The sequence below is a fragment of the Chrysemys picta genome, chromosome 3 (genome assembly GCF_011386835.1).
Source record: "Chrysemys picta bellii isolate R12L10 chromosome 3, ASM1138683v2, whole genome shotgun sequence".
Lineage (NCBI taxonomy): Eukaryota > Metazoa > Chordata > Testudines > Emydidae > Chrysemys > Chrysemys picta.
This window is the reverse complement of record NC_088793.1, coordinates 86,176,549-86,199,985: the sequence shown is the minus strand read 5'-3', so window position 1 is coordinate 86,199,985 and position 23,437 is coordinate 86,176,549. Positions and strand designations below refer to the sequence as shown.

Sequence of the window (23,437 nt, the reverse complement as noted above, 5' to 3'; positions counted from 1 at the left end):
AGCTAGACAAAATCAGGCTAGAAATGAGGTGTAATTTTTTAACCATGGGAATAATTTATGATGGGCACAGTGGGTTCTCCATCACTGGGAACTTCTAAATCAAGACAGAATATTCTTCTATAAATTGTTTTAGTTCAGACAGGAGTTAATTCAGGAAAGTCCTATGGCCTGATATACAGTGGATCAGACTAGATGACGATGACGACAGTGGTCCCTTCCAGCCTTATAATCTATGAATGGCTTTCTAAACAAAGAAGTTGGGAGGTTGAAAAAATAGCTAATTTACCAATTTCCTACATGTTCCAAAATGTAATAAGACAAACTACTTCCTATGAAACAATGAATAAATCTTACTGTACTTTAAAATCGTCTTCCCTTTTAGATCTCAAAGTTTTCCATCTCATTCAGTTCTGAATAGATTTCACTAGCGTGACCCCAGTGCAAAACAACTTTTTAAACTTTGCTTTCTTAGAGTATGAAAAGAAACTTGTCCAAATCAGGAAAGAAAAGATAAATCAAGGTTTTGCTTCTTTAGCAGTGTCTCTATGGCACTCAAATATAGTGAAGAGCATGGTATAAAGACCTAGATTAAAAAACACAGTAGACTGAATAAGTTAGTCTTGTCCCTTGCACTCCATATAAAAATCAAGCATAAGGTTCTGTGCTTAAGAGACTCAAAGGTCTCATGTGTACCTATGGTGAGTATCAGATGCTCAGATACCTTAGTGATGAATATAGTATAAGCAGCTTGACAGATCATTCCTAATTCTACGGAGTGTAAGTAATGCTAAAAGCAATAGTTACAAAGAGGACATAAAGAAGAACAGGAGTACTTGTGGCACCTTAGAGACTAACAAATTTATTAGAGCATAAGCTTTCGTGGACTACAGCCCACTTCTTCGGATCCGTAGTCCACGAAAGCTTATGCTCTAATAAATTTGTTAGTCTCTAAGGTGCCACAAGTACTCCTGTTCTTCTTTTTGCGGATACAGACTAACACGGCTGCTACTCTGAAAGAGGACATAGTTCATTAGCACATACTAATATTGATATAGTTTCTCTTTTTTGAAATGCATAGTTAATAAAATAGTCCAAAGTTTATTAAGTTAGCAGTGCGTATTCACAAAGTTATGCAACAGTCAAAATACCTTTAACATTAGCTGAAAACAAATCAAGGCCAGCATTTACACGCTAACAGCTTAGTTCCTAGAAAGTTTATATGACAAGACTAGTCTAACAAGAGTCCCCAGGATAAAAATCCTAGAAGGCCATTTGGTGAACTATTAGATAATTGGCTTTTTTCAATGATTAGTTCTACTGATTTCTCCAAATAAGCATATTGAGCTTCAGACAACTGAGGAAATAATGTCACTGTACAGCCCAACACCACTGAAGTTCACTTTTGTAGGACTATGCATTAAAAATAATTACAGGATTACAGCATTAAAAAAAAAAAAAAAAAAAAGGCAGCTGACTGGTCCACATCTGCCACATTTATTTTATGACAAATACAGCAAAAGCTGAAGTTATCAAGAGTCCAAAACTTTTATCCTCTCAGACTGATTTTAATTTCTTTGGACTAATCCCTTCATCTTCTTCAGTCATCTTTGCTGCAGGTCTCTTCTTTAACCCTTTCATCTTCCTTGTCTGTAATTTACTGAGATCCTGTTTCTGCATGTGGATCCGACCATATGACGTACCAAAGACATCGTGAGAGATATTCTTCTTCTTCTTCGGCTTCAAGATAAGAACAATGTTAACATTTCTGGGCACAGAATACCATTCAGTCACTCAGTGACTGTAGGCAAGCACATCTGCCATCACAAGTCACCATATTCACCAGTAATTAAATTTCCATTACAATTTAAGATAACTACACCTAAAAATGGTATTGTACAGATAAAATCCAGAGCATACAGATTTATTTTCCTGTCCTTATATGCCACCAGACCTGTTTCTTATCCTGCCCTACCCGTGCGTCCCTCTATAGATCATGCAATGACATCAGTTAGCTTAGCAAAAAGACCTGAACATTGTAAAGACAGAGTGCAATAACAGAAGGTTACTTATTGTCACGGGAGGTTCTTTGAGAGATGTGGTCCCTATCTGGATTCCAAGTGTGGAGTGCGCATGTGCGCCATGCGCTGGAGACGGAACTGTTGATAAGTGTCCATTGACCTGCGTACAGGAGATCCCAAAGGGGAGGACACAGAACTGATCATGGGCATTGCCACAATAAAACAAAGATAAGCAGGGTGAACGTCTACATAAAAGTATGCATCTTTCATATTGAGAGCCACAAACCAAACTCCATGGGGGAGGGAAGGGATTGTAAGGGGGAGAGTGACCATCCAGAAGTGAAAGGTGCGGATTAATATGTTTAAGGTACGGAGGTCCAGAATGGGGCATATTCCCCCCGCCGTCTTTTCAGAATAAGGAAATAGGGGGAATAGAAGCCATGGTGGTGGTGTGGCACAGGCTCTATGGCACCCTTGTGACAAGGGCAGTGGTTTTGTTGGGGAGAAGATGGAGTTGGGAAGGGTTGGGGGGGGGGGGGCGCCTCCTGGGTGGGTAGCATGCGGGGAAGGAAAGGAATTTGATCAGGTATCCTTGACAGATGTCTCGCACCCAGCAGTCAGAGATGATGGAACTCCGAGTGTGGATAGAGTGCCAGACAACCCCCGAATATGATGGGAGGTGTGTCCGGAAGGGTTATGGGAGGTTTGCAGGTCTTGATATAAAAGAGTCAAAACGATTGTTTGGGTCAGTGAGAAGTGGAAGTGGCAGAGGGAGAGTGCCAGGACTGTTGAGAGCAAGGTTGATGCTGAAGCGGTTCAAAGGGTCCCTGGGGGTACGGGTGATAAGTGGTGCGAGGACGAGGACGGAAAGGTGGACGCTACTTTTGGTGGGTGGGGGCTGTGGCATAGATGCCCACGGAGCAAAGGGTGGCCTGGGAGTCCTTAAGGGAGTGAAGGGACTCGTCTGTCTTGTCGCTAAACAGTTTATTGTTGTCAAAGTGGATGTCTTTCACCATCATTTGGACCTCCTTCGGAAGACCACTGGACTATAGCCATGACAAAGAACGATTCCGGACATTAAGGAGCGAGAGGCAGTGTCTGCAGCATCTACTGCGGCCTAGAGCATGGCTTTGGCCACCAGCTTCCCCTCATTCTACCATGTGTGGGAAATCCTGTTGTCGGTCAGGAAGAAGAGTCCTGGAAGTCTGCCAGTTGGGAATAGGACAGAAAATTGTATTTGGCCAGAATGGCCTGATAACTGGCAATACAGAATTGTAGCCCTGCTAATGAATAAACTTTTCTACTCAGCGAGTCTAGTTTTTTGGCATTGCGATCTGTTGTTGGCATTGTTGATTTAAAATGCTGCTGGTGGGCACGTGAGGTGCAGCATTGATCACCAGGAAATTTGGTGGTGGGTGGGTAAACAGGAAATCGGTGTCCTTAGAGGGGACGGAATAGCGGTTTTCCACTCGCTTTGGTATGGGGCACAAGAGGCTGGCGTATGCCACACCATCTGGGCTGGTTGTAAAGAATCCCGGAGATTGAAGCATATCCAGGAATTGGTCATGGGGGTCCTGAACATCCTCTAGTGGAAGGCTGAGGGCCGCGGCCATGCGACGGAACAGTGACTGATATTGTGTGTGGTAATCCGGTGGGGAGAAGGAAGCTGGGATCAGGGCATCATCCGGCGATGATGAAACGTCCATAGGAATGGGCAATTCCAGCGGTGTGATCGGGGCCACCGGTGCCGATGGACCCAGAGAGTCCAGGGGTTCCTCCTGGACAGTGGCCGTATGCGTGGGAAAGATGCGGTGTGGGTGGTGTGAATTGCGATGATGGTAAGAGTCCCATGAGGCCCAAAATGGCCAAGGAGTTGCCATGCATGGGCGGGGCCCACAGGTACCGGGAATCAAGGGTCAGTGGCATGACTGTAGTCTGGAGGATAGGTGTGGTGCCGAGGGTCCGGACTATAAGAGCAAGAAGGTGAGAGAGCTGTGTCCAGGTCTTGCTGCCCACATGGGCACATGGCTTCTGCCATTAGAAAATTTTGGAACAGAAGCTTTTGTGCCACCTGGATCCACCATGAAAAGGAGCTCCAGATAGAGCAGCGAGAGACTAGGTAGGCTTTGCCCAGACAGTTCAGGCAGCAGGTGTGCTCGTCGCTTACTGAAAAGAGTGAGGGCATGAGGCACAGTTTATAATCCTGGTTTGACAGGGCATAATCCCCAGGCTAGGGAGAGAAGCCCCTGAATGGGAAAGATCCAACGAGTAACGTAACTAGCTATGGACGAAAAACAGACAACTACCTAATTAAGTAAATAAAGAAACTATATACAGTGAAAAAAAGGTTGAACGCCGTACTCTTTGGTGGCTAAGAGCATGGAGGGACTGGGTTCCAACTCTGGCCATGTGATGGTAAAAGGGAACTGGAGTGGTGTCAACCCACGCAGCCTCTTAATGCCTCGGACGCACCACGTGATTGATGCACAACACGCGCGGGTCAACGGACACTACTAGCCACAGTTCCAGCTAAGGCACATGGCGTGCATGCGCACCCCATGCTTGGAATCCACATAGGGACCAGCACTCGAAGAACACCTTCATCCCTTGGACTTTTGCATGGTTTACTTGAAAACTGGTTCTGTATTAAAGACTATGTATGATGAAGAGCAAAGATTTTTGTATAAAATACAAGGATTATGTACCTTGAGGGCTTTAGGTTGTTTAAGAGATAATTTATAGAGGTCTTCTGAAGCCAAATGTGTTCTCCTCATCACCAGATCTAATGAAGGTCCCATCTCTTCCAGTTCAATCCTCGGTATTTTACATCCCGACTTCTTCAGCAACACTCTGCAGAAGAGAGAGAGAGTGGGGAAAAAAACGTTGTCCACCTTTGCTGCATTTCGTACTTGTGTTTCTACTTATTTTCTGGACCACAGGACAGAACGTGGCCTTTAGAAAACATGTGCCACTGTTGAATTTTATTTTTGGTTCAGAAAACTTATAACCAAGGTGCCAGTGTCTGAACTTGAATGTGTGTGCAACTCGCACTGATTTCAATACAGTTATGTCTCTGTAACCCACACACTTCCTGGGTGTGGTATTCTGTCCCCTCTAGTGGCACCGAGACCACTTAGAGATTAATGAGTCTGCACTACAGCCTTAGGTAGGGGCCATGTGGCTTTTAGCTCATGCAGTAGAGGCTCATGCTAAGCTTCAGAGGTCACAGGTTCGATCCCGCTCACCAACGACCAGGATCTGTTGGTGTTACATGTGCACAGAACCATGGGCTGAATCTGGCCCTGGAAGAGCACAAAATGGCTACAGATAGAAATGAAATCTAAGCTCCTGTTAGACGGGGGGCGGGGGAGAACAACACTTACTTGTAGCTTCGCATATAAATTTTGCCATCCATAGCTGTGAAATGCAGAACATACTCTAACCCTGCCAGGCGAATAGTGGGCACAGTAGGACCTCGAAAGAAATCTGAAAGAATATTTCAGGATGTAAAGAAACCTGACACTTTTACTTTTTTTTAAATAAAGAAGTTTTTCAAAAAGGAGGTTTAAAATAGATTGGAATCAAAAGTCCTGCTTATTTGATAATAGATCTGTGTTATAGTGAATGAATCTCAGATTAACTAGAAACAGATTTGGCCTTTCTAGAGGCAACCCCAGTAATGCTAAACAGGGTCCCTTTCTGACTCACATGCAGGATTATTCACTACTTCAAGCCCGAATCCAAGACTGCACTTGCTTAATTTTGCATGTGAGTACGCTCAATGGGACTACTCATGTATGTATATGCTTAACTTTACATACATGAGTAGTCCCACTGAGCCTACTCACATGTGCAAAGTTAAGCAAGTGCAAAAGTCTTGGTAAGAGAACATAACAGACATCTGCTTTCCAGAAATAATTTGGTAACTATACAAGCTCCAGATCTTATTTTAAACATCAACCCTACCCCACCCCACCCCAAAAAAGACTGACCAAACAAACATTATCATTGCTTCAATAGCAACAGTAACTTTAGTTTTGTGAAATAATACAAAAAGCAATAGTTATTTCAGTTTATCCACTCTTCTAAACTTTCAGCTATGAACTCGGAAAAAGAAAATGCATCTCACATATGTTTAGCTAAGTATACATTAGTACGGAAATAATATTTAGCTAGGTTAAGAGTTTGTTGGACAAAGTGATGGATTAAAAGTCTCTGGTACCAAAGCTAGCAGTTAGAGGAGGTATAAATAAGTGACCAAGATCAATACAAGATAAACATATACTAAGTAAGAAGGAGATAGTGTTTAGTGTTATCTTGATTGCTTTTACTCCCCATTGTTTATACCACCATCTTGGAAACTTGAGACCATCATTGCTTTATAAAGCAGTTTTGTCTAAGGTCAAACAGAACACCTTTGCTCTTTTTTAAAGGAGCTAATACTTGCTATTGCACTGCAATGAATATTTTTACTATTGTAGATATACACATTTAGCAGACAAACGCAACATGGTCAGTTACATTAGAAAGAAGCTTACAGTTTGCTCCCTGTAAAACTGTGAGCACAAATTCAGATACCAGTTAACTATCAGTTAGTTGTCTAACATAATTCTCATATCAGGGCCATTAAAATAGTGTATGAGCAAAGAGCACACAACCATGCAAATCTGTCAACCCTTTGCAGAGGGTGGAGGAAGGATGTGACCTTGTCCTAGGGAACAAGGTACGTTAATAAAAAACAAAAGACTAATTAATACCCAGAAGCAGAACTGCTGAATGGAGGGAGGGGGACAGCTTGCTTCCCTTTAAGTTTCATTTTCAGATTCTTCAGCCAGTGTTTTCCTCAGTGACCTTTTTCTGGGAAAATCAGTGATGAAGCTATGTTGAAAACGAAGTCTGGTGGACACTACCTGGAGTTTAGCCAGAAAAATACTCTGGGTCACTTAATATTTTCTCCCTCCTCCTTTGTTGGGTTACTGGATTTGTATCTAGAGAAAAAGTCTACAATATTTTCTTCTATTTTAGAGTCTATTTTCCCAGGCTGTAGCTAAGACTCTGTCTCTTCTGGCATGTGAAATTGTATCTACATTGCTTTTATTGGCAGATTATCCTTTAGTATGTTTTTGTGGTATAGCTTTCCACTCACAGGATGATCTTTGTAAGCAAATACAGGTGGTCAGGAATTTAAGTTTCTATGACATCCACCATCTATAGACAGTGTGTTTCCTCTCTGGAACATTAGGGATTTGAAAATGTTGGTTTATTCATAGTTTTTGAGACAGTCCACTGTGGCTGGATTAGAGACCGTGTTTTCCTTATCTTTTTAATTCCTGCCACCAGTTTACCCCTTGTTTTTCTCCATGTGTTTAATGTATTTCAAGGATGTCTGGTTTAGTAACCACAGCAAAAGAGCTTTTGAGAACTTCCATTTTGTCTTCAAGGACTTGATGTGTGTGTTCCAAAGTAATTTATAATTTGGCCATTTATTAGGAAGATGCAACAGTTCTTGTCTGAACAGCACAAATACTGCTGGACTTTGCAGCAGCATGATCGGTGCAACAGGACGTGGAACAGTTGTTTTATGCTGCTCTTTGTCCCCTTCGTATCACCTCTACCTTCTCTTTTTCAAGAGAATCTAAATGACCCCTCCATATCACTGTCTTGGACTCCAAATAATTTGTGCAAACAGGGTGATAGGATGAAGGAGAAACTTAAGTGCTATCTCAAAACAAACCGGTCTTCTCCTATTCAGTCTAAGCCTGCATTTTAAGAAGAGTGACCCAACATCTGCCAATTTTTAATACACAAGTGGGTCCAATAAAGGAATGAGTGAGTGGTGAAGTGTTTCACAAATATGTGCACAGGAGGCTATTAGAACCAGGGGTGCAGCAACTACATCTCACAGGGACCAACAGACTCCTAACACTGGCACCAGAAACCAATGGCAGTAAAACCACTACAACAATTTTAAGACAATGTTTGTATGGAAACGGGATGGGGAAGAAAGTGACAAATCTTTGTCTGGTTGGTCTATGTACAGGGTAAAGAGAAGCTGCTATTTACATATCCAAACCATTATGAGATGTCCTCAGTTTTTTAAAAATGGATTTAAAAGCTTAGTTTAATTTGGGTACTATATAATATGCGAGGTCATCCCTCTACCCCCCCAGATTGCTATAACGTGGGATTGCTGGCATAGGACTTCCCAAAAATGTACAAAATGTCCTTATGGACCACAGGTCTATGAAAACCTGGTTGTTTACCACTAACATCAATAACATCACACAGTCTAGTAACAAGGGGTCATTAGATAACAGCCTCCTGGCTCTTGGCAGTAGTGCTGTAGTAACAAGTTCTTATGAAACTGTCACTGCTATTCTAAAGTTTCTTGGCAACAAAATGGTGGATTAAATACATTATCTTTCTCAGGACCAGAAAGAGTTGCTCCCTATCATATAACAGCAATTTCATAGCAGGTCAAATTGTAAATCTAAACTATTTGATGGTATCAACATCTCATTAAATCCTTAATCCGAGGAACCCCACTATTAATTTGAGGAACCCACCTATTGTTTTGTCTTTAGACATTTCACTGAAGCCAACAGAACATCAGGACATTTGGTGTGTACTTGGCATATGTTCTGCAGCAAAAAAATGGATGCGTATTTGACTGATGTATATTTAGGTGTAAACAAAAGCTTAAGGCAAACAAATGGGATGGGATATGTTACTCAGATGGGCAAAAGAATAAATTCAAAGGGCTAGACTAGCGTCTAGCAAATATCTGTTAATGACTGGCAACACCATCCATTTCAGCAGTAAACCTGTATTTCATATAAATCTCAATTGTGTGCACGCATTTCAATCCATTACCCCAACGATGTGAAAATATGCTTAAAGGGATACACATTAGAACAACAATGTGTGGCATTACTGGTGTGTAATGATTCTCTTCCAGAAATTTGGGCAAAGTGGCACAGACACAATCTTTTATGGTTTGCATCCTATATAATCTGGACAGTGATGTAATCATTTAATCATTCACAGGCCCCCAGCTCCTAGAACTGACTGAAAAATAGCTTTGCCATAAAATTCATCCTATTTGGTGCTATATCTCTGAAAAATACATAAATGAGCTCTTAAGAATAGCAGCAATGAATTTATTAATGCAGTAGTCACAGAAAGTAGTCTTTTTTAGCATATCCAATTGTAGTTTAGAAAGATCGTGCAGCTACGAAGCCAAAGGCAGTGGCAATTTTTAAACTAACATAGGCAAAAATGGTTCTTTGTGATTTAACTATAAGTAAAACTTAGAAGTTTGAGTTTCATCTGAATCTCCATGCCTCCATCCACCTTTTCATTCCTTACCAACATTCCCACACACACCACTTCATAGTCCACATCTTCTCCCCAAAATCCCATTCCAGGTTAAGCACCACCCATTTCTTTTAATGAAGTCTTGCTGCAGGGAGAGAAGTGTAGGAGAAGGGGAGCAGATATCCAGTCATTCTACCTTCTAGTTTCGCTCCTAAAACTTACTTCCCAAGAGTACTCAGATTGTGAATAATGCCACGATACCATCTTACTTTTAAGCTCCAAATAGAACAAGTTAAATTATTTTAGACAAAAATAATTGGTCTAGAAAGTACACCCATTTTTGTAGTTGCTCTTAGCACTCCTAATTAAAATTCATAACCTTCTTTATCATCTGCATGTTCTCCGCTTATTCCAATGCCTCCCACCCTGGATGTGCAAAAAAGTTTGTACATTTCTGTTTAATGGAAATCTGTGCCTAGCTTGAAGTTAACATACACATTTAATTGTATATGTTTCTGCCTTATCAACCACTTCTCATTTTCATTGCACATGTTGAACCCCAAAATTCAACCTAGTGAGGTCCTGATCAGAACTGGTTGCAAATTCTCTGATGGAATAGTTTACTATTAGAAAACGCAGTGTTTTGACAAAGTTGTTTCAATATTTCCAAAAAATGTTTTGCGAGGAATTTTTCACAGGAGATTGACTTTTTGTTCAGATTCAGGACTAAATTAACTCTTGAAATGTCAATTTTCCCACTTCAACCACCTCTAGTCTTCATGGTTTTCCCAAGCTGATCTACTTTCTTCCATCCTTGGAAACGGACTTGGTAATTACAGCTTTAACTTCACTTTTATGGTACGCTGTAAATCCTAATACCACTTCCTTAATGTTATCTTGCATTCTTGAACATGGACAAACATTAACAGGCAAACCAACATTTCTCAACATTTAGCATTGCAACAGATTTATGACGTCCAACTGCTCACAAGGTCTTATTTCAAAATACTCACCAATGAGAAGACTTTTCAATCTTCTGTATTCTTCATTTAAATCAAATGTGTCACCAGCAAATATCAACATGGGCTTTGTTCCTTCCGGACACTTGCTGTTCTATTGGACAAATATCAAACTAAGTTATAGAGCATCTTATTTATGCAAGTGACCAGGCATATGCCATTCTGAGCTGTTCTGGTCTCTGATAAACACAAAAAGGAAGGCATTTTTTAAAAAGAAATCTATACATGTTACTTGTACTTGGAAGTGTTTGGGTTTTGAGTGTTTTTAAAACAGTAAGTGAGTGTTGTTCTCATTTAGGTTGAATAAGGAAAAGCTTCCTCATAATAAAATGTGTTAGACTGTGGAAAAGACCCTACAATGGAAGTTCATTTGTTTGGGACTATTTAGAACTAGACTGCATGAAATACAAGCAAGCATACTGTATTTCTTGCATTGGGAAGGAGATGGAAAAGACTTGCTAGATCATTCAGTCCATTTCCAACTTCTGATACACCTTTATACAGCCAATTGATCACAACTCCCTACTGTGCAATTGTTGTGAAAATCATCAAGCTTAAGGGGAGGAATCACTTTTCAAAGTTAAATTTCTTGCTACCTAAAAGATCTTTTTCATCCGTACTACTTGTTCTGAATCTGCAAACTATGTAGTTGCTAATCTGTGTAGTTTCTTAATTATAATTGTGTAAAAAGGCATATAAAATAGCTAACCTATTTTTTGGCAAAACCAAAAAACTTAAAATGATCACACCAAAGTGGGTTTGCTGTTAGGTTTGGGGATTTTAAGTCTGTAGAATTCAAAATGTTGGCCCTCATACGGAGCCAGATACAGTTCCTGAAAACCAGGGTTTGTGTATAATTGATGGCCTGAGAAGGTCTCGGAAGTATCTCACACTGATAACAAAAATATCCTGAGCTACAGTGAGATGAATTCTGCCTTTGGAAACCTATACATGGTTTCCCCCAATAACTTTGAAAGCCTCCCATGAGCAGAATCCAACCTAGTAGCTTTGTAAACTGAATTATTTTTGTTTGCAGCTAAAAAAATTGTAGACTTGGTTTGGTCCCAACTAAAACTCTGCAAAGGAATTCACTGGTAAACATATAGCAAATTTTAATAACATTTTTACAAAGCACAAAAATAAGATTCTGACGTGAATGCACATGTTAATCATGGAAGTCTAAAAGAGGTAATAGTGAAATGGTTTTGTTTTCTTTACTGAAAGTACACTAGATTCACTACAAGTGCTCACCAATAGATGTCACTAGAGCTCCTGCATTGTTTAAGAGTATCTTACCTTAATATCTTTTAGTGACACAAATTTCTCAATGCCTAGCTCAATCATATCCAGGACATGATAATCAAACATACGACCTACAAAAGAAAAAACAAAATTTTGGGTTAAACATTTATTCTCAAGAGCCAGTTCTTCGATCCAATTTTTTTTCAAAAAATAAAACATTTTACCTATTATTAGATTGTTAGGCCGCTTCTTATTATGTGAACCAAACAGAAACAAAGAACAGTCCGACTTCTTAGAAAAAAACTCCTATAAGATTAAAAAAAGACCACAAACTTCAGTTTGCAAACATGTTAAAGTTTTGGTGATGGTTAATGTCACCATTACATCAACTGAACAGCTACAAATTTCAAATTGTAACCCATTCCCTCTTGGGAGGTTAATCCATTGTTTTATATGCATGCCAGATCAAATGCCAGGAAAAACTAGTGATACTCAGACCTCAGTGGTTCAGGAGCCAAATTAACAATCAACATTACCCAAAAGAACCACAGAAGTGTGCATTCATGATTTCATTTACTATACCACTATTCATATTTAAACAGCATGACGGGAAATATTTATTGCATATTATTCTCACAGCACATAAATTGATAACTTAGAGCAAGCCAATACCTTAATTGGTTAATAACATAATAAAAGCATCCTGATTGGTTAATAACTTAGACTGGTTAATAATTAAATCACAGTGTTTTAATATCATGTGCTACAAAGAGCCACAGGAGACACATTAAAGAGCCACTTGCAGCTTGCAAGCCACAGTCTGAGTGTCACTGAGCTAAATATTCCATTTCCTAATTTTGTCCCATTACTCCTTGTTCTTTACATTTTTGCACTGATCACCCTGAACTCCTCATCTGCCCTCTTTGATGCAACATCCTGTTAAATACTTGTAAACAGTTATATTTCCTCATTTAGGATATGTCTACACTGAAATCCAAAGTGTTATTGTAGCATAGACATTCCCGCACTCCCACGGCTAAAAATAGCAGCGTAGACAGGCTAGCAATGGAAGTGCATACCAAGGATCCCTGGCATGCTTGTGTAGTCCATGATGCTGCATTTACACTGCTATTTTTAGCCATACTAGCGTGGGTATATATATTTGAAATGCCATCGTTTTTGGCGCCTAATTTATGAATGCTTTGGGATGCAGGGTACCAATACTGCAATTTTTAGTCTAAATGTTCCCAACAGCACTTCTGGAAAATGCTGTGCACTTTTCACAGGATAAGGGACATTTGTCCGAAAGGAAATTTCAGGAGCATGGAGCACAGGACAGGGGCTAACCCCCCTCCTCCCATTTAACTGACTGTACCATCTTGCAGTTCACTGACACTCATTTTCCTCTGAATTCCCATTACTAATTCCCAAAAGGAAAGTAATATAGTATTGCAATTAACTCAAATGTTGGATATTCATCAAAATACTCTGCCTTGCTTAAAACCAAGAAGAGATGGAGGAAAATCCATGAACTAGAAATTTGGACACCAAAGAGAAATCCTCTAAAGCAGAAGTTCCCAAACTTTTCTTATTGCATAATCCCTTCCAGATCTACCAGCTGCCTGCATATCCCTACTCTTCTCGTCACTGACACTGTGTGTTGTTTTTAACATTACCTGTCTTTAGCCATTTGTCCATATTTTACTGTTATATACAGATATAGTTTTAGTATGACGTATCTGTGTTCTCATAAGTACATCGAAGTAAATTAACTACCATATTTTATATAACAAATTCCCACTGAGGTTGAAAGCTTCATATGAGTAGCCTATTATGAAAATGCAATAAATAAAACAACTAAAATCCACCATTACACAATTTCTCTGTGTACCCCCAGTGTACACATATCACAGTTTGGGAACCCCTCCTCTAAAGGACACATTCCAAAGTAAGCTCGGTTGACTTGCTAGCAATTTGGCAGAGGAAAAGATACATGGCCTGGCACGCTGTCCTAATTATGTGCAGATATTGAGTCCCTGCCAACAGAACACACTCATTTGATATCATATGGATGAACTGAACCTTTCACTTTGAGGTGGACATTAAGAAAGGTCCTCCAGTGTTAGTAGATATGGATGCACAATTCTCCATTAAGAGAAAACAATGGCAAAAACAAAGTACAAAACAGGTAAGTCTTAGTGAGGATGACGCAAAATAACACTTCATCGTTATACGGGTCTTTTACTCTTCAAAACACTTTACAGACATTACATGAAGCCTATGATTTGTCAATCTATTCCCTGATGCCTTGTACAAGGTAGTGGACCATAATATTTAAATGTCAGCATATTTTTCCCCACAGGAATTGAGCCTGTTTGTTGTGGTTAACTCCTCATATTAGCAATACTAACAAATGGCATAAACGACGAAATGGTGATAAAATCACAGTTCCGTTTACATGGGGTAATGATGCAATTTGTCATTGTAATGGGGTCTACAGGCCACACGCTGAACCAGGGCAAGGAATAGTATAATACTGGGCTAGGGAGACTCCGCCCCTCAACAGGTGCAAGGCATGTTCCCAGTGGAAGAACAATTAAGGAGACCGGTAGCTCAGGAGAAGGAGAGACGTGAGCTGTACGTGGCACCAGGAAGCAAGGCTGATGCTGAGAGCTGTGCCAGGAATGGTTACAGCTTTGTGAAGGCTGCTCTAGCAACAAGGACTTGAATTCTTCCCTCATTATGCTGTGGGCATTTCTAGGAACTCATAACTGATAATTTTCTCACAATTACCACAAAAATCTGTTTTATTGGACAACTGGCAGTGTAATATCAATGCAAAGAGGACTAGCAGTAAATTAACTGTTTATCCAAAAGTTTATATGGTCTTAGAATGTAGTCAATGAAAAATATGAAGAAATGTAAATTCTCCATATACTTTTCAAGATGTTTAAAAAAAAAAAAAATCAAAGAAGGCCCTAATATTTGTTTTGTACCTGACGGAGCAAAGGTGTGATTAATTCCGAGTCAACAAGAATCCATCTCAAATGAGGTCTGTTCTTAAACAATGATTGTATATTATCACTTCCCATCTCTTATGAACAACCAATCACCTGTGACCAGCAGTCTTTGCTCTAAACAAGGACGTTGTTCCATGACTCTCTAAAACAGACAAGCCCCAGGATTTAAGATAATGCTTTGATTAAACTGTAAATGTGGGAGGTGTAATCCAGGGATTAGCCTCTCTATTTTTGTCTTCCTGTTCAAAAACCAACTTGACCTTAAAGCACTGAACTGAGACCAAATCTAGTCCGATGTATATAACAGCCATCACACCCCGAAAAAGTTTGTTTTAATTTTTATTCTTTGTTTTAATTTTTTTAATGGAAAATTCTTGTCTGTGAACTTTGGAATAAAACTTGTAATTCATGATCTTTGATTTGCACAGCTGAAATCAGGCAGAGCACCTCAGCTTAATACGTGCTTCTCTTCCTCTACTCAAATGTAAGAAAAGCAATTTTTACAGGACACCCTAAATTTTTCTTTTAGTCTTTTTCCCCTATAGATTTTTTTATTTGTGAAGAAACTAAGATGAATATTCACATAAACAATACTTTAATGACCATGAGGTTGATGTGAATTTATAAGAGCTGTGTAAAAATATTATCCTTCCCTTCATGACAAACTCCTTTACTTCTAACAATGTTCTATAATCCTAAATCTGTTTTGTCATAATTTCATAGTAACATGCATGCACTTTCAAGAGCACCCCATAATTTTTATTTCCACAATAATAGTATGAGGGTTCTGCCTTCAGACAAATGAGTATTACTAGAAAATAACCCGGCAACATAAAATCAACAGAAGTATCTATCAGGATCTAGAATTACACAGATATTCAACTCACTCCAAATTGCACAATAATTCCCTATAATTTAGCTTCTGGGGTATAACTCCAGTGAACCTGGGAGAACTACTTTCCATGGCAGCCCTGCATGACTGACAGTATCCTGTACATAGTCTCTCTTGTTCCATAGCAAGCTAAATAAAATGTGGTTTTTACTTACCAATGATGTTTGATCCTCAAAAGGTCTGGTAATATTTTTTCTAAAGAAAAAAAAAAAAGAGAAGGATTTGGGATTTTTTGTATGACTTCACACTAGGTGCCATGGTGGCACTTGGGTTACTGTGTTCTTCTGAGAAGATTACTTCATCTTTAGAAGCTGAGTTCCAAAGCAATATTAATTCTGTTAGTTCTTCCTTAGTGTTCCCTATGTCAAAGGACTTCTGTCATTAGATGCACTCTTCTCCACATTTCCTCCCTATTATGATGCACAAATTCCAAACAATCATAGAGACAGTACTCCAGAAGTGCAATAAGATGCCCTCCACAAAATGAAGGTTTGCCTTCCAGGTATCACATGATACATCTTACAGTTGTCTTTGCCTTTTCATCCATGTCACGTTTAATATTCCTACATTTTCATGAGGTAGTACATCCAAGCACCAGGATTACAACTTTCCGCCTAATAGCTCCCTATTTTGTATAAACAAATTCAATTATGAACTGTATTCCCCATTGACACTACTTGCAACTTTACCTTTTATAGATTTAATGTTACTCTTTCAACTTATCTGTGCCAAGCTGAACTGCTGCCATATCTCATTAGCTATTCACACAGATTTGGATCATCTGTGAAGTTGATCAGTAACTTGTCCCTTTTGCGAAGTTTTTACTTCACATATTTTGATAAATGGGACTGAACTCAGACATTTAAACACTTATGGGCTTTTCCCCAAGTGGTGGTTGTCATTTAGAATCACCCTCAGTTTATTATGTAGCCAGATTTTTTCTTTAAATCCACTTTATTGGCCTTTCTAGTTTCTCTCTGAAAATATTAAGCCCAACTTTTCCAAACAATTTTAAAATTGCAAAATGTAACTTACTTTTTGTACAGTACAGCAAAGGGCTTTTTCAGAGCATACTGTAAAACAAAGAATTTGAAGTGAAGGAGAAAGTTCTTTTAACACACTGAAATACTAAGCATTGTTCTTTCTAAAATGCTACATGAAAACAGCATCAAAAGAATAAATGAATTACTTGAGAATTAAACACAGTGGCCATCAGGTGCAATCAATCCCAGAAAGAAATCAACTCTGTAGACATGCTCACAAAAGGGGCAAGAAAGTAGAGATCTAAGACTGGATTACTAATTTTAAAGAGGAGAGGTTTACAGAGCCCAAAAAACACCAGAACAAGGCAGCAGAACACCTCCACTTCCCACTCACAATCATCTCAACATGTGTACTGGAGATATTAAATTTCAAAGAAAACTACACCATTTTTTATTTTATTAAAATATTTATACAAAATTGAGGGTAAATGTTGCTTTGCAGTTAGAGCACTGGAAGAGGAGTTCAAGGTTATATTCCTAATTATGGCCCTGACACACCGATTTAACAGTGCCTAGCACAATGGGGACCTGGTCCATGACTGGGGGTACATCAACACTGCAACGTAAGCCCAGGGTTTGAACTCAGGCACAAACCTAACCCCCTTTTCATCTTCACACAAATCATGCTAAACCAGGACCTGGACCCAGGGTCCCAGGACCCATGGGGGTGGAGGGTCCAAGACTGAGTCATGCCAGGATCCAGGGTTCAAGCCCTATTGCTTTGCAGTGTAGACACAGCCCCACTGCACTAGTGCTCTGGGAGGTTTCAGAGTAGCAGCCGTGTTAGTCTGTATCCGCAAAAAGAACAGGAGTACTTGTGGCACCTTAGAGACTAACAAATTTATTAGAGCATAAGCTTTCGTGGACTACAGCCCACTTCTTCGGATGCATAAGAAGTGGGCTGTAGTCCACGAAAGCTTATGCTCTAATAAATTTGTTAGTCTCTAAGGTGCCACAAGTACTCCTGTTCTTTAGTGCTCTGGGAGTTCACCAAAGATATTCCACAATACCACAGACTGACTTTCTTTGTCCTCTTGTTGGAATTATGAATAATATTTAGAATTATTAATATGGGAAATCACCAGACACCAATTTAACCATAAATTGCTTTATTAAATCCAAAGTATCTTTATGCAGTATCCAATACAGTAACAAAGTACTCATAAGCATTTGATCAAGATACTTACAACCAAGGGTGCTTAGACCCATTCTGGTTGGCTCCAACATGGTCAGCCGGGTATTAGCAATGAACCCTTTAAAAGTTTATTTTTTATACCTTTAATGAACAAGTGATGTCATTGCAAATTACTGACTTCAGCTAAAAACATTTCACTCTTATTTCCAGTCTTAATCCAGATAAGATTTACAACCACCTCTCTTTGCAAGGCCTTCCCTCCCCTCCTTCTTGCTGTCGAACAGTCTTCCCATTGCACCTGGGTTCACATAGGCTTTAACATTGGCGTGTGGGTTGGGGAAGGGCCGTGTTGGCTCATTTTAAGACAGATTCTCTTGGTTTTATTTAAAACCATCTGCAGTCATCCCTAGAAGTCAGAGGACTTGAGAAACTTCCCCTTATCTCGTTAGTTATTCTTTGAACCAGACATCCTCCCTACTTTATTCCTTCTGGCCTTATCACTTATTTTTGAGGCCTTCCTTCTACTTGCTAGTCAGGGCCTCTTTAAAATACATGTATATTTCCTTAACCAAATTTAAGCTAACTTTAATTCTTTAATTTTATACTTATCCTACACTTCTGAACAGTCAAGTTTTCCCACACTGCACCACGAAAAAAGGGGTAGAGCAGCCACATTTTGGGAGAGCGTTAGTAAGTCTGGGATATGGGTGGTTATACTCTAGGCCCTCATAATGTAGTGTAGATGGTAGAGCCCCAGGCTGGGAGCCAGGGTTCAACAATTCCTAACCTGGGGTTACAAATGAGTACAGATGCTCAAGCCCTGGGTTAACAAACTCAGGAATTGCGAACTCCAATTCTTCTAACGTTGAGCTCACATTGCAGTGCAGCCATAGGGATTCCTAGGTGTAACTGCAACACAAATTATACCTATGCAACATTGGGCAAAGCATATCACCTCTCCGTACGTCAGTTTTCCATCTGTTAAATGGGGATTAAACCTAAGTGTAACACCTCTAAGTGAAAACAATAGTTTCTTTAAACAGCTTTGAGATCTTGAATGAAATGCATTATAGAAAGGCAGAGCATTACTAAACTCCCATATTAATAATACACATTAGGCAAAGTTAAAGACACATAAAATATTTTAAACCCAATTAGTCCTAAGGTCAAAGTTTAGCATTTCCCTACAACAGCAGACGTCAAACTCATTCCTATCACAGCATTATTTTTTTTTGCGCTATTTTAGGCGTCTGATGGCATTAACTGTTGCAGGTAAAATATCTGAACACCAAGTCAGGTTTTGGCAAATCAATCAATTTATCTGAAAAGATTTTATTTTGAAGTGTATTTGTATTTGATCCTTGTTAATTATTTAGGACTTTTTACAGACATTCCTAATAAGTTGGTTTTTTTGTTAGCTCTTAAAGAAGCCTGGACCTAAAGACAGTCAGATCATTACAGAATGTCTCAGTGAATAATGGGATGCATAAATAGAGGACTCTTGAAGAGCAGAGAGATTATTTTACATCTATATTTGGGACTGGTGAGACTGCTGCTTGAATACTGCATCCAGTTCTGATGCCCACAATTCAAGAAGAGGGTTCTGAGAAGAGCCACGAGAATGATTAAAGGATTAGAAAACATGCCTTACAGTGATTGAGCTCCTTGAGTCTATTTAGTTTAACAAAAAGGAGGATAAGGTGATTGAACAACCAATCTAGTAGAGAGATATAACACAATCTAATGACTGGAAGTTGAAACTAAAAAAATTAAGAAAAGAAATAAGACAAATTTTTGACAGTAAGGGTAATTAACCATGGAATAATTTACCAGGGATAGTGGTGGATTTTCCACCACTTACAATTTTTAAAAGATCTGCTCTAGGAATTGTTTTGGGGAAGTTCTATGGCCTGTGCTATGCAGATGATCACGCTTCCTTTTGGCCTTGGAATCTATAAATCTATGACTTAGTCCTTATGATTTGGCATCTTTCACGTTAGCGATAAATCCCATTTCCCCTCAGAGATACTGCAGTTCTGGTCCGACATGCAATAGGCTATATCTACACTACAAACCACTGATGGCGGTGTGTAGGATATGTTCAGTGAAATGCAAGCTGCATCCATACTCCAGTACATAGCTACATCTGTAAGTGAAAGGCTCCGGCAGAGAGTAAGCAGCAAGGAAAAGCTCCAGCAACTCCCCACTGCAGGAGAATCTCTCTGTGGCTAGGCATGACTCCAGCAAAAGGAAAGCAGCAGGACACTACAGTGAGTGCTCCAGTGAGTAGGGTGCATACCTGGGTATACCCACAGGGTTCAAGGCATGTCTTTATTCTACTTGCCTAAGGAGTGCCTCACCATCTGCACTGCTATTTATACCCATGCTAGGTGGGCATGTAGTATATGTACTCTACACATTGCTGAAAGGAGTGTGAAGTGTAGACATACTTACAGACTTGCAGTGTTCACAAATCTCTCAATTTCCTTGAGAGAAACATGATTCTGACCTCTGCTGGAGCCAGTCTCACAATGATTTGAGAAACTCCTGCTGTCATACAAATTTCAGCCCTGCTTGAGGGGGTGGGGAGGAAGGGCACAACCCCTCTGATTGTCTGCTTTCCCTGCAAGTGGCAGGGAAATAGGGAAGGCAGCCAATCAGGAGGAGAGCTCTGCCTGCCAATCTCCAACCCCTCAGGAGCTCAGAGGAGTTTTTGGATAGGGGAAAGGGAACAGCTCTCACAGAAGGGGAGGAGGAAATAGGAAGAGCCCAGCAGCTCAGGGAAGCTGTGCTCCCTGTTCCCTTTCCCATCCTGAGAAAAGTGGGTTGCCTCCTCCCCATCTCTGTGACACCAGCCTGGGAAGTGGGAAGGAGGTAAATAACCCTTGGGAGAGGGGAGTACATAGAAGGCGCATAATTAATAGGTGGGGGGACAAACTTCATTAGAATTCTGGGGTTTGGGGAGAAGCTGAAAGCTCTGTACTATGAGGCAGCATTTTAAACATAAGTCTTTGTAATTTCATCTCAGTCCTCTGGCAGTGGGCAAAGTCACCTGACTCTCTAAATTTGGTAGAGTTGGCAATATTGACTGTCACACACACTGGTTGGGGGCAGGAGGAATACAAAACAACTAAGACTGGTAATATTGGATTCGTAGACCCAATTTATTTTAAAAATGTGTGAAATTACTCCTGATACACGACCCATGTTAAAATTTATTTCAGTACATATATTTCCAACAATATACTTACAATATCTTTAAGTGTTTCAGTCACTGTTAAGTTTGCATTTCCACCTTTTATGAGGATGGCATTTTTTGTATTTTCAGTGAGCTTGGGTTCTCTCTTCTCAAGAAACCTTTTGGCCCTCTTTGTTTTAGGCTTTCTACAATAAATTAATTACAAAATTAACTTGCACAAAACATATTAGACTATGCTTGAAACAATCACTGCTGGTTGATATTCAATCAATAAAACAAAAATATGAACAAGTACCATACAAAATAACCACAAAGGAGTTAATGAAAATGCTTTACTTGATTTGTAAGCATTCCCCCCCACCAAAAAAACCCTACTGAAATTGAAGGTAAAGTCTTGACCTTAAGTTTTAATTTCCTGAATTCTGCTGACTTGAAATTTAAGGTGTGGCAATATTTCCACATCTTTACTGAAGTCCTGATGGTTTCCCTTCACACCAAAACCCTGCATCATGGCCTCACATACTATGGCTCATGAGGACTAGAGAAGATCCCCTTAAGAACCCATCAATGGCAGCCTAAAGGCGAATTAAAAAGCCCAAGTTACGCTTGGCACTCCTCTGCTATTTCATGATGTATCATCATGTACAAATACTGAGTTAGAAGAAAAATTGCCAATGAACAATTGCTACCATGACCAACCTGAATTCGGGTCCTTAGAACACAATTAACAAGGGGGGGGGGGGGGCAAATTTTGGCCACATCTGGGGGGGAAATTGTATGCAGGGCCCTGACTGTAGGGCTTGGGCAAGAGGTTGGGCTTCAGAGGGAGTGCGGGGTATGGGAGGAGATGTGGTGTGCAGGAAGGGGCTCAGGGCAAGGGTTTGGGGTGCAGGAGGGGTGCAGGCTCCAACCCGGCACTGCTTACCTCGAACGGCTCCAGGGTGGCAGCGGTGCACAGCAGAGCTAAGGCAGGCTCCCTGCCTGCCTTGGCCCTGCACTGCTCCCAGTTCCTAGCCAATGGGAGGTGTGGGGGGTGATGCCTGCAGGTGAGGGCAGCGCACTGAGCCCTCTGGCCCCCTCCCCCAGGGACCACAGGGATGTGGTGCCGTCCGCTTCCGGGAGCGGCGCTTGGCCAGGGCAGGCAGGAAGCCCGCCTTAGCCCTGCAACGCCACGGGGCTGGCAATCCTGTGGGCTGGATTGAAAGTCCTGACTGGTCAGATCCGGCCCACAGGCCGTAGTTTGCCCTCCCCTACAATTAACCTCTATTAAGATAGATGTTCCATTTCAGTTTCACCAGTGACCACTGCACCACATTTATAGATTATCTGTGAACAAAATTTTGCCTGCACCTAGACAAGAAGGATCTACTAAGCCTGAAGAGTTTGCTTCTGAAATGCTAAACAGGACCAGAAAGTAGGAGCCTACCTCTAGATCAGTGATACTCAGATCTCTGGTTCAGGAGCCAAATTAGTGACCAATAGTACCCAAAAGAGCCACAGCAGTGTGTATTCATTGTTTCATTTACTATTTTTATATTATATATATTATTCTCACAGCAAAATGACTGACCAAGTATTCTACAATTGGTTAATGACATAGTAAAAACATCCTAATTCGTGAATAACTAAATAATAATTGGTTAATAATTAAATCACAAAGTGTTTCAATATCACCCTGGTTGCAGTGGGGCGGGTTAGGGAGGTTATTTTGGAGGACGAACTGAAGCAAGAGAATCCCCGCTACAGCAAATCCCACAGCCACAGGGCCCTGCCCCAATAGAGCACCCTACAGAGCACTCCTCCTTCCTTCGCGTTTACACCTCTGGAGGCCCCGCGAAGGAGCCTCTCGTCCCCTCGCGGCTGGCTGGCCGCGGGCAGAGCCGGGGAGATAGGTGTTAATACTCCGTAAAGGAGCAGAATCGGTGCCACCCCTGGGGCAGCTGGACGGGGGAGGACGGGGCCCTGGGGGACGCTGTTCTTCTCCCCCCTGCGCTAGCTCGGGAGTCCAGCCCCTGGCCAGGGGCCCGCCTGGGGGCACAGCCCACTCCGCGGACAGCAACCCCCCCCCCCCCGCACGGAGCTGCGCGGCCGCCGCGCGGGAGCCGGGGCCGCCGCCTAGAGCCAGAGGCGGGGGCGTGTGAGCAGCCGGCGCTATCAGACCCTCCCAGCCCCGGAGCCGCCACTTACACCACCCGGTCCAGCGCCTCCATCTCGCCGGCAAGAGAGACTGACGCACCCCCCCACACACACGTGCGTGCAGGACCCACAACGGACCAGTCCAGGGACGTCCCTTCACTGCGTCATGACATCACATCCGCCGTCAGAAATCCAAGCTTCGACGCAGAGGGACTGGGACTCGGGAGCCGCAGAGTGCGTGCGACTTTTCTGTTACTGAGCATGCGCAGTAGAAATTGCGGCGGTCACCGCCCTCAGATCGAAACAGGTAAAAGGAATTACCGTGGGGAAATGGCTACGGAGAGGCAGTAGGGGCAAAATTCTCAAAAATGAGAGGCTGGGTGGGGGATTGTGTTCCTGGCTGGCTGGCGTCTTTC

At 41.1% G+C, this 23,437-nt stretch overlaps 1 protein-coding gene and 1 long non-coding RNA gene across 4 annotated transcripts in view; one reads left to right on the top strand and one right to left on the bottom strand.

Annotated features, from left to right (window-relative positions):
- Window positions 1-1,078: 1,078 nt before the first annotated feature.
- Window positions 1,079-23,213, bottom strand: RPF2 (ribosome production factor 2 homolog). The gene is made up of 10 exons (XM_005287610.5): window positions 23,073-23,213; window positions 20,938-21,070; window positions 16,544-16,581; window positions 15,664-15,703; window positions 11,821-11,902; window positions 11,651-11,727; window positions 10,349-10,448; window positions 5,402-5,504; window positions 4,724-4,868; window positions 1,079-1,737 (listed from the first exon to the last, which is right to left on the bottom strand). Exons 1-10 carry the CDS (start codon window positions 23,093-23,095, stop codon window positions 1,555-1,557), a joined length of 924 nt encoding a protein of 307 aa, XP_005287667.1. The 5' UTR covers window positions 23,096-23,213; the 3' UTR covers window positions 1,079-1,554.
- LOC122174427 (uncharacterized) overlaps window positions 23,201-23,437 on the top strand; it is an 83,920-nt gene continuing 83,683 nt past the window's right edge. For all 3 annotated transcript variants that reach the window (XR_010599576.1, XR_010599577.1, XR_006176214.2), the window contains exon 1: window positions 23,201-23,328. This is a non-coding gene — a long non-coding RNA (uncharacterized LOC122174427). The remainder of the gene's footprint in view (window positions 23,329-23,437) is intronic.